Below are 11,690 nucleotides of genomic sequence, written 5' to 3' on the forward strand. Positions count from 1 at the left end.
TCAGTAGAATAATGCTTTATGGAACAAACTATGGATGCTAAAAATACACGAGATTGAAAGAACCATTATGGAGAATTGAGATGACATGCTCCCAACGAAGTGAAGAATTAAGCAAAAATGGAATTTGGGGGAGAATAAATGCCCCTTGTGCAATGCTGCAGAAGAAACCTATATTCATTTATTTACCAAGTGCTTGATTGCAAGACCAGTATAATTTGCATGAAGACGGATCATATGTATTGATGAGATGGAAATCCAAAACAATATTGATCTAATTAAATTTGCAATATGGCCACCTGTTTACGAGGTGTAAAGCGTAGATTGCAGCAAACAAACGAGTTGCATTTCAATATTTCCAAATTCATACATAACGTTTCTAATTATGTCAAAAAGGATAAATCAGAGGGGAAGGGGGAAGTACATGGAATTGTGGAACAAATTTTTTTTTATTATAAAAGAGATCTAATGCCTCCCCCTAAAAATAGAGGTTCAATGAATAGATCTGCAACTCCGCCTACAATCCAAATGGTGCTTGTAGATCATCACTCTTTTCTTCTTGCTACCAACAGGACACATTTAACATACTCTTCATATTCAATTTAGGACCCAAGTTATGAACTGCGAAGTTCCTTTGCCTTCTCACTGAGCAGGCTTTCTGCTTTTCTTTTCTTAATCTCACCCACTATCCTTTTAATGTAAGCAATGTATCCATCAACATCAAATTTCCTTTTGCAGCCTGCATAATTCATGTAACGTATTTTCCCAAAAACTGGTCGCTCCCGCCAACCCTGAAATGCCAGCAAGAAGGATGTAAATACTAGGTTAAGGACTAAGAGAGAATTCATTGCTCAATTAAATATCCAATCTCATTTCAATGGCCTGTCTCTTGTCCATTTATAGAAAGGTAGGACTACCTCCAATGCCTACCATTTACATTTCATTCAGATTTCTATGTAAAGATGCATTCATTTTCCTAAATAACAAGACTAATTGGGTGACTCTACCAACCCTCTGATTTTTTCAATATAACAGCAGGCCCCTCTGCACTTTGCTGTAGAACAATGCAACTAAAATATCAGAACAACGAGTTATTACTGTCGATAGATATTATTCTTAAATCCTTCCAAGATAAAAGAAAATGATCAGTCCATACCTGGTCATGAATGCCGCATATTGACCACATGCAACCAACGTATCCACTTGGGTCCCTGCCATCTATTTCATACTGCATGCAAAGTTTTGGGTAAATAACACTTGGTAGTTGATAAGGCATCAGTAACAACCTCCATTAAAGCACAATAAATCTGAAGTGAATTAACCTTGTCATTCAGATATATTGATATTTCAAGTGCTTCTTCCGGTCCTCTTGTCCACTCAAGAATCTTTTTGGCCCAATACATCCTGCACAAGGTTTTGCAAACGCAATGACAGGTCAAAAAGATTGTGATTCTTAACAAAAATTCAGAAGTAGTAGTAGAATTAATAGTGCATCTAACGAAATTGCATACTGTATATTCAAGAAAAATAATGCATCAATCTCCAAAAGGAATCAAATTTCGCCCACGTATTTATATGCACAGAATTTTCATAACAGAAATATTACTGGCAATATGGCACTAGTGGCCAGGGAATCAAAATAAAGATAGGAACAAAATGGTAAGCCACCCCAATAAACACACAGATCATGATGCGAGCAAACAAAGAAAGTAAACTGTGACACCAAACTTCAAAACATCACAACACTGTTATAATCTGAAGAAATAACCAAATCAGTTCATGAAGACCATTTATAGTTAATATCACACGCTATCCCTAAGTATCAAGAAGTATGAAGAATATAAAAATTGATAATGGAAGGGTACTTCTGGCCTGCTTTCCAGAAGAGAAAATACTTTCACATTAACAAAGGCCATTTAAGTTGCAAGCAACATAAATCTCCATAATGACAAAAGAAGGGAAAAAGTCCTTCAAGAAGTCACTTGCCGCATAAAACCATGCATCTTGCCATAGTAAACCATCTCCAACTGAGAAGCATTCCAGAGCTGGAAATCACAAGCCATAAAGATAGTCAAAACAATGACAGCATATAACACCAACTAGATGTAAATAAGACTAAAACGTTAGAGGCATTTGTAAAACCAAAAGAAGACCTCATCAATATAAAGGTCAAAACATAAACTATGAAACATCAGATACTTCCAACATCTCATCAACGTTATTACAAAATAATCTTTAAAAATTCAGCTTACAGGATCGGCTGTTTTTGCCTTTTCCAATTGCTCCCTGCTGCAAATTCCATAATCAATTAAAAGTTAGAGAACCTTACACAAGGAATCAACACAATCCAATCAAAGCAGAGCAAATTTGACTCACGTGTAAATATGTTCTCGCTTGTCAGAAGCATGGTCCATCAAGGTCTTACGTGCCCATTCCCATGCTCCTTGCAGTGAATCATAATGATGCTGGTAGAAGCAGAAGTTATCGGCAAGTTCTCTGCGCACAATCAACTCCTCCAAGAATGTATCAACTGCCTTCAGAATAACAGGTAGAAAATAGATCAAGCTATCATTGATACCATTAAACACTGAACAAAAAGAAATAAATAAGAAAATTCAAATGTGACAGCAAACTACAATCAATTGTGGATGCCAAGAACAAGTTCAAAAATAAGAATTTTTAAAAAGCATACTTATTTTTCCTAATCCTGATTCCATAAAAATATATAAAAGATAAACTAACCTGAGGAAAAAGTTTCCTGACCCTACGAGCCTCCAAAGCACACCGCTGCGCAGATATTTGCCCAAAGTGCAAGTATGGAGAGAGACCAGAAAGCCCTCTAGGTTTTAATGGGTTATTCCTATCGGCTGAATAACCTTTCAACCTTTTCGTCAAGAACCCATTTTTACTCCCCATCAACACTTCCATTGCTGCCTTCTCCCCCGGTTCACACCACTCAATTTCAGGAACTTCTGCTCCTTTCCTGATTTTACAAGATTATTTTATCAACACTACAATCCAAAAAATCTCTCAACTCAACCAAAATAGAGCATCTAACCTCAAAACATCGGCAATGAGGTCATCCCAATCAATCAACAAACTTGTGGCAGCCCATTTTCTACTTGGAGGTTGCAATGTAGGAAACTCAATGAGGTACTCAGGAAGCATTTTGTTTATCTTTCCCCTTATGGTTCTAGCACTATACTCCAACTTCTCCGATGCCACCCATGTAGGTACTACATTATGGGCATCAACCTCATGTATGGTCACCAAATCACTCACTCTCTTGCAAATTTCCTCTTTACATCTTTGAACTTTGCGTAAAGGTGAGAAGTCTGTAACTAAAAGCGAAGCCCCACATTCTCTCAAAAAATCCGGTATAGTCTCTTCTGCTTCTCCCTAAATACATCAACCCACAACAAAATTTGAGCTTCCCAATATGTTGCTTCATTTAGTTTCTAAGATAATGCATGGGGAAAAAAAAAATCTAAGTTTCTAAATCTTAAGTTTAGGAAGCACAAACACAGACACGGACACAAGTACAACATAGCGACATGAGCAATTTTTGAAAAATTATAACATGAAACGGCCAGTAAACACCAGAATGACTCAGATACGACATGGACACGGGTATAGGTATGGCATAAGTACAATTTTTATGACCCACAAGTACAAATTTTTCACTCAATTGAACACAACTATTGGTGATAGCAAGCAAGTTACACATATTTCTAAAAAATGTCAGTGCTATTAAACTATAAACCACCAATGCTAAAAATATATAATAGCTAAAATAGCTTCCCCTTTAAATAATTTATAACAAATTTAAATTCAATTTGCTACATCATTTCTTAACAAATTAAGTTTTTCTAACAAGTGGTAGTATATCATAGTATCAAATCAATTAGTCTAAAGTTTGAACACATAAGAGAAGTGATAGAACAATGGTTAAATAATTAAATTCAACATTTTCTAACTAATTAAACTTAACTTTTGCAACAAGTTGTAGTTTACCATCATATGCCCAAAATATTTAGATTAATTTCAATATTGCCACTAAGGCATTAGCACACGTGTTGAAACACCTTTCTAACTCATCATTTAAACTTTCCTTTCTCACCTAACTTTCTTGGGATCCAAACAAAGCGTAAATTTTAAATAAAAAGAAGAAAACGTGAACACGTGTGAGCTCGCCTGAAACAAAAAGAAAGGGATTTGAAGACTCTCTTGGAGATCGAGCTGCAACTGCTTCAAACCCCGCAACATAAACCCTAGTTGCCGAGCTTTCGCGCCAAGAAACTGGTCGAAGAGATTGAACGCCACGGCCACGGGTACACCGGCCCTGTTGGCCTCATCAACGGCGTGGATCAAAGCCCAGTTGTCTCTGATCCGTTGATCCCTGAACATCCAGTACACGACGGGACCATCCTCCGACGGTCCAGATCGTTCCTTCAAAACCCTCATTCGTCCAGGCGGTTGTACGGACGACGATAACTTGTTCGTCGGAGAAGAAACGGAAGCCATTGACGACGAAGGAATAGCGGCGAAGAGGACGGGTTTGCTAACGTGCGCCGGGAGTGTAGGGAAGTGCAAGTGTACGCGGCGGTGGTGGAGGATAATGTGAGCCAGGGGTGCGTAGGTTGGGATTTGGGAGTTTTGCTTTGCGTTGGGACTTGGAAGAAGCGAGGGAAGGAACAGTTTTAACAGTTAAGAGTTGTGGTTTTGAAAGAGTACACGTGGCGGATTCTTAACTGAGACACGTTCCTCTAGTCGTTAGGTTAGTTTTTCTTGGTGGGCTGGCCCAATATCTAATTAATGGGCCTCAACTTTCTTAAAGAGCCCACGTTGGTGCAATGGGGCTAGAACCGCACTATTGTTGTCATTCCATTTTTGTAGGGATTGGCCATTTGAGACTGTTGGAGATACGCACATTTCATTCGTGCTTTTATTATGTATACGTAGGTCAGAATTCATTTTTTTAGATATAGAGACTAATTTTGACAATATTGAATTTCAATTGCCAGGGAGATTTTCATTTGAAATTATTTATTTCATTGTTCAAATTAAATATTATAAATTCAAAAGTGTATTCAGTACTACATCATAACTTTAAATGATGTGACACTCTGTATACTATCAATTATAAGAAATGCTAATACTCTCTCTCTCTCATAAATTAGTTGCTCTTGCAATCAATCTCAATTCTCTACAGTGACACTCATCAACTTGTTCTTGGCTTATTGACCCTAATTTTGGATCGTCGGACTTATCATTGTCCAGCGCGGCAGTCCCTTCTCTTGCCCATTTCTCATTCTTAATTTTTCTTTTCTTTTTATTTCGTTTTGGTCTTGATCTTCGTTTTTTCTTTTTTCTTTTTTTCCTTTTATTTTAAGTTGCTAAGTGTCTTCTAGTCTTAATTTTACATTTATTTATTTTTTCTTTTTTACTTATAGATTTATTTACTAAATGTTACATTGTGATTAAGTGTATACTTATTTTGCCTTTTAAATGTTGTTGGGGGAGTTTTTTATGTGAGGGTGATTTTGGGAGCAAACTCGGAACTCAACGTTGGGCCAAGAAAAAGCCTAACGGCTATTGACATGCATGCATACTTCATATCAGCCTAAAGCCCAATCATGGTAGAGTGACTCTCGGCAAAGCCCTCAGTCCCTTTTTTTTTTTTTTTTTTTTTAAGGACTAGAAAACGTCTCCTGCAATGATGAATCACCACAAAAAAATTCAACTACATGCTCAACGGTAGTCCAGTGGTTAAACACAAAAAAGGTCCAGCAATATACGAATTAGACAAGTTCTGATCATGTCTTCCTTTTTTTGGGTTTAATACACAGTCATGTCATTTCATATTCCAATTGTAAATCCATACAAGAGACAAACTCAATAATAAGAAATATATCATATCCATCTATATGAAAATATTAATGCATATATATTGGTCTTAGCTAAAGATAGTAACTTCATTTCCCTCGAGCTATTTGGTCTTTTTTCCTATTTGTTAAGGTGTGCAAACTATTGGACAAAATGCATTGTTTAGCATTTAAGTCTTGGTCAGGTCTGAGTTTAGAGAATTTGGAAGTCTCATCATCTTAAGTTATGTCAAGGGTGAGGAATGGATATTTGACGTTTGCTTGTTGCACATGGATTAATGCTAGAGTCCCAGGAGGTAGGAGAAGACATCCCAAGCTCTATACTTCCCATTTGACCTAGAGTTGCTAGATCTCAATTGGACAACTCTTCATGCGCTCCAAGCCACGACTCCCTAAGTTTCCCCTCTCGTTATTCATGTGCTTTGTTCATGAATCAATGCATGACTACTATTGTGAAGGTTTATGAATCAATGAATGACTAATATTACAAAGGGTTTCAGTATTAGAGTCTTGGTTATGACTCCCTTGAGCATTGACCGAAATTTTAAGGAAGAGAGGGAGTTCCTTCTTCCCATGCTTGACAAAGCCAACAAACATCATAGATCTTGTCTTTGTTGGTAGCACTAGATGATGGGAGAAGGGATTTAAAGTTTTAAACTCACCTTGTTATGTGTCAAGTCTCCTATCTTGGTTAAATCTTTCGTTTTAATACGGATCGGACTAACTATTGTCTGGTTTACCTTAAACAATTGAAAAACCGTAGTCTTTTTATGGGCTTTACATGTCTTCATTATTTGCTAAGTATAGTGAACAAAATTGCTGGTATTTTATTTTACCCATGTCGTGTGGTCTAGTGTGGAGAGAGAGAGAGAGAGAGAGAGAGAGAGAGAGAGAGAGAGAGAGAGAATGGGTTTGCGGGCCTAGCTTGACTAGAATGAGAGATTTCAGGCTTTTGACTTGGTGATGTCATGGTGGGTCTTACAGCCCATTTTTCTAGCTAGTAAAGTGAAGTTCATGCGATGTAGGGCCCAAATTCCTTTAAGTAAGAGAAATCTTGGGTAAGGCTCGCTCAACCAGTGTCCGTGTGGTGTAAGAAAAATAATTTTAGGAGCTCATATATATATTTGCTGACTGGACAAGTGTAATCTAGCTAGCACTGAAATTAGGACATGTAGTGTGTGCAAAAAATTTCTCCTCAACGACTGTTTATTGTTTTGTTTGCTGAATTATATATTCTGAATAGTGTTAAAGTTAAACACTTAAAAATGTGTTATTAATAGTTTATTATGTAATTAATTACATTTTATTATTATTATTATTATTATTATTATTACTAATTATAGCCATTTAGTTATTATAGAAAAAGAGTACATAGTTAAACACTATTTGATGTTTTATCATAGGTAAACAGTATAAATCTTGAATTGTAGCCTAAACAAGACTGGCAATTTCATGTTTTGGACATTGAAAAATCCAAGAAATGAGAGGAGAGATGACAAGCGATTCTCTTGTGAGGTCTAGAGAGGAAGATGAGGAGCTTCAAAGAAGCACAAAGAAAGTCAAGGAAACCCATCGTGGAAAAGCTGCACAGGAACCTCACGGACTTGGCACACGGGAGGGTGAATTTCGTATAAAAAAACACTTGTTGGAGAGCTGCCTGGAGCGTTCGAGCAAGCTCTTGACTTCAATCATGAGATGGAGTTTGATGCCACATCTGATGACGAGTTTGAGAACCTACCACCAGGGGAAGTTGCTGTTAAGCTCTCTAGGTAAAGGAAAAATAAAATCAAAGCCTCGTGGTCTAGAGCTTTGATTGTTAAAGTTTTTGGTAAGTTTGTAGGCTTTCATTTCCTACGCTCAAGATTGACCAGCATGTGGAAACCTTCAGGGAAGATGGACTGTATCGATTTGGGATATGGATTTTTCCTTATTAAATTCTCGTTCAAAGAGGATCATGCTAGAGTCCTTAAGGGTGGTCCTTGGTTAGTGGGAGGTCACTACCTATCCATTAGAGGATGGGAACCAAACTTTAGGCCAGAGAATGCAAATCTTTCTTCTGTTGTTGTGTGGGTCGATTTGCCAGGCTTGCCCATTGAGTACTATGAGCTATCGGTCTTAAGGGATATAAGGAAAGTGATTGGGCCAGTTTTATGCATTGACACACACACCGCTTCAGAGACCAGAGCCTGTTTTGCGTGGCTATGTGTTCAAGTGAATTTTGATGAATCGATAGTTAAGCTTGTTAAGGTTGGTGGTATTGATCAACCTGTGCGGTATGAGGGCATCAGTTCTCTCTATTTTTCTTGTGATCGAGTTGGACACAAGGCAGAAGGATGTCCTTACAAAACAAGATTACTGGAGAAATCCGCCATGGCAGAGACTAGAGATGAAGGTCCGAGGAGCCAAGAAACGCGGGAAAAAGAAGAATTTGAACCAAGCGCTTTTGGGCCTTGGGTGTTTGTAGCATGAAAAAGGAAACAGAGCAGGCATGCGGTGAAAGAAAACAAGACTGAAGCTACTTTGGGACTGCCTTCCCAAAGCCCAACAAAGTCCAACAGGGCTTTGAGCCCACCAAGTCGATTCTTGTACACTAAGGTTAACCCAATTGCTGAGGCTACACGCAACAATGACGTGACTGGTGGTAGTGTGATCTGTGTAGATCACAATATCGAAGTACCTATAGGGTCTAAATCAAAGTCTACACACGCTAACTCTAAGGGGTTGAAACCGATGTCTATGCCAAAAAGGAAGAAGAGTGTGGTCCAATTTGGGCAGAGAGTGACTAGACAGAAAAGATTGCCTAAATGGAAGATCATCAAAACTATGGAATTGAAGACCATCAATCAGAAGAGTCATTAGGGGAGCTTCAATTTCAACGGAATGAGCGTGGAAATTAAATAGTTTAAAGTTGGAGGTTCGTCTATGCTCGTATGTGCTTGCCTCAATCACATTCCTAACCAATTGAGTGTTGATTCAGAGAAGATGGTAGCGGTGGAAAAAGTTGTTATGAACATGGATTTTGGGTATGGCTTTAAGGCTGACGACAACAATAACAATTTTGTCACGCCTCAGGAGGTTGATAGACCACCGCTCGTGGAAATGTCAACAAACAAACACGAGGAGGGTTACAATTAATCCTCATCTATGGATATTGAGATTTGAAACATTTCTAAAGCAAATTTGAAGCGAATTGATCCCAAGATTTGTTCTAAGAAAGCAGATAGAGATGGAGAGGCTTTGCTACCCGATAGGTGTGATGCTGTGGATCTTGGGAATTCTTCCAATCATCAGGGGGTTGAACTAACCCAGTCAGAAAGGGATATGCAAGTGGACAAAGGAGGTGATATGTCTAATCATCTTCTGTAATTTTTACCCTTCTGTTCCTTTATTTATTTAGATTAATTATGAATATGCTTATTTGGAATTGTAAGGGTGCTAGCAACCCTAAACTTTTGCAATAATGTGAGTGATATGATTTGTAGGCACTGTCATGCTATTATGATCATTAGCAAAACTAAACTGTGTGGTGACAAAGCTCAAAGAATTATAGACAGGCTTCCTCTTGACGGAGCAATTGTAGCTAATTCTTTTAGGCGATCTGGCGGATTGTGGCTTCTCTGGGATTCTGACCAAGTGAAATTATCCGAGTTGTCATCTGATGGTGCAAGAAAAACACCAAGTTCAATCACTCGTCCTTATGGTCGTCCATAGCAATGTTCAGAGCAGAGAGCGAGTCTTTAATACATTCGTCCCTCCATTACCACCATTTTTCTCCTTCTACACGCTCGTCCATTGAAGGACGAGCGAGCTGTGAACCTCGTCCTTCAGTAGTGACGGACGAGGTGAATTCACAAAGGGCTAGACTAAGCACACTTCCAACCAAAAGTTGTATCGCTTGAATCTCAACGCAGTTCCTGAAGAGGTGACCTTTGTGACAGTTAAGGAAGTTACCCTCTGAATCCTCCAAACTCTACGACGATTAAGAGAAGTAACTGTTTTCTAACGCTATATAAAGGCCTTTCTGTGCAGAGGTAAGGGGACTTTTTTCTTTTTGGTAGAGAATTTTAGAGAAGTATTAAGGGCTCTTCTCTCCTTCAATTTTCTAACTTTACCATCAGAGAATTAAAGGCCGGCTTCCACCGGTCTTCTCTGCTAATTTCCTTTGTTTTCTCAGGACTCACTCTACTAGATCAAGAACATCCGGAGATTTTCCAGCCCATTGATTCCTCAGAATTCCTTTGAATCTATCAGTTGGCACCGTCTGTGGGGACTTAATTTATTAAGTTCTATAGTTTCTTTCTCCAATCAAGGGTTGAAATGGTACGGGCAAGATCTAGGGCAGCGAGTCCAGGCCCTCAACATAGCAAGGACACATCTAACAACTCTCACCGCGACCGTCAGTCAGCACCCACCATGCAACCACCCTCATTTCAACATATGCAATCCATGGCTGCTACCATGGCAGAATTAACTTGTCAAAACCAAGAGTTGGTTAGGCAACTTGAGTCAAGAAGGCAGGCTCATGAACAGAACGCTGGAGAACGGGCCCAAAGTCAAGAGGAGGAAAGGAATGTTGAGACTAACAATCAATCAAGAGGTACTGCTTCACGAAGGGTACCCCACTTAGAAAGGGAAATGGATCAAATGAGAAGGGTCATGGACGAGATAAGGGAAAACATGAGGAAAACAAACCCTGTGGAAGACTTGGTTCACAGGACTGATTCCCCCTTTGTGGCGTCCATCAATGCTCATCCTTTGCCACCCAAGTTCAAGATGCCTCCTTTAGATTCGTATGACGGAACGAGAGATCCTTTTGACCATATTGCCACCTTTAAAACTACTATGCATTTTCAAGGAGTTCCAGACGAAATAATGTGCAGAGCTTTTCCTACTACCTTGAAAGGACCAGCATGAGAGTGGTTCAGTAAAATACCTCCTAATACAGTGGCATCCTTTGAGGAGCTAAGCAAGCTTTTCGTCAACAATTTCATTGGAGGGCAGAGGCACAAACGTTCTTCATCCAGTTTGCTAACCATAGAGCAAGGGGAGAATGAGAGCTTGCAGTCCTTCATCACGCGTTTCAACAGGGATGCCTTAGCGGTGGACGAGATGGATGATAAGCTCCTCTTGGCAGCATTTTATAACGGCGTTCATTCTGATCTATTTATTCATAAGTTATATGAGCAGGCTCCTCAAACTATGGCTGAGCTAGTTCATTCAGCCCAGAACTTCATGAATGCAGAGGATGCTATCATAGCCAAAAAGAGGAAGAGAGTTGAGAAGGTTGAAGCCAACCCACCGCGTCAGTCAGAACAAGGTCCTCGTCCCAAGAAGGGACGGACAGAAGATAAGAGGGATCGAGAAAAGAAAGCAGGCCCTTCAGCACGAAATCAACAGTATACCCCCTTGAACGTGCCACTTGAGCAAGTTCTTATGCAAATTAAAGACGAGCCTTCTTTGAAGTGAACTTGCTGCGGATATGCCCCCACTGTCACTGGTAACAAAATGCTGCCCACAGGTTGTATCTTCATTCCACCAAACCCCACTAGAGGGGAACTTGCTTGTCGCAGCCGATCTCGTCCTAACCTCATTTGTTGAAAAGCTGGATAATACAAAATATCAGCCGAGCTTCCGTTGTCCAGCAACACCCTTCTGGTCTTGTAATCAGCAATAAGGAGATGATGACTATAGCGTCGTCATGGGGTTGGTGGATTCTCTCTGTATCCTCGTCCGTGAAGGTAATCGTCTGCTCGTCCGTAGTTCTCTCACCTGGTATTCGTCCAGAGAGTTGAACGTTCTGTACTGCTT

General features: G+C 39.4%; 1 protein-coding gene across 1 annotated transcript; it reads right to left on the reverse strand.

The window, feature by feature from the left end:
• Positions 1–321: 321 nt before the first annotated feature.
• LOC111999462 (deoxyribodipyrimidine photo-lyase) lies at positions 322–4,697 on the reverse strand. The gene is made up of 9 exons (XM_024031588.2): positions 4,192–4,697; positions 3,056–3,396; positions 2,740–2,980; positions 2,374–2,531; positions 2,250–2,286; positions 1,984–2,042; positions 1,320–1,401; positions 1,154–1,225; positions 322–788 (listed from the first exon to the last, which is right to left on the reverse strand). The coding sequence occupies exons 1-9, from the start codon at positions 4,519–4,521 to the stop codon at positions 612–614; spliced, it is 1,497 nt and encodes a 498-aa protein (XP_023887356.1). The 5' UTR covers positions 4,522–4,697; the 3' UTR covers positions 322–611.
• Between the last annotated feature and the right edge of the window lie 6,993 nt (positions 4,698–11,690).

This window comes from Quercus suber, unplaced genomic scaffold, assembly GCF_002906115.3.
Source record: "Quercus suber isolate HL8 unplaced genomic scaffold, Cork oak 2.0 scaffold_29, whole genome shotgun sequence".
NCBI classification, from domain to species: domain Eukaryota; kingdom Viridiplantae; phylum Streptophyta; class Magnoliopsida; order Fagales; family Fagaceae; genus Quercus; species Quercus suber.

What these genes read in the sequence shown, in the direction of transcription:
- LOC111999462 (XM_024031588.2), bottom strand. Translation starts at nt 4,521, where the DNA reads ATGGCTTCCGTTTCTTCTCCGACGAACAAGTTATCGTCGTCCGTACAA. An exon ending in AAGATGCATGGTTTTATGCG is followed by an intron (nt 1,402 to 1,983) that starts GCAAGTGACTTC and finishes AACCTTGTGCAG; the next exon opens with GATGTATTGGGCCAAAAAGA. An exon ending in CAATATATCTGAATGACAAG is followed by an intron (nt 1,226 to 1,319) that starts GTTAATTCACTT and finishes CTTTGCATGCAG; the next exon opens with TATGAAATAGATGGCAGGGA.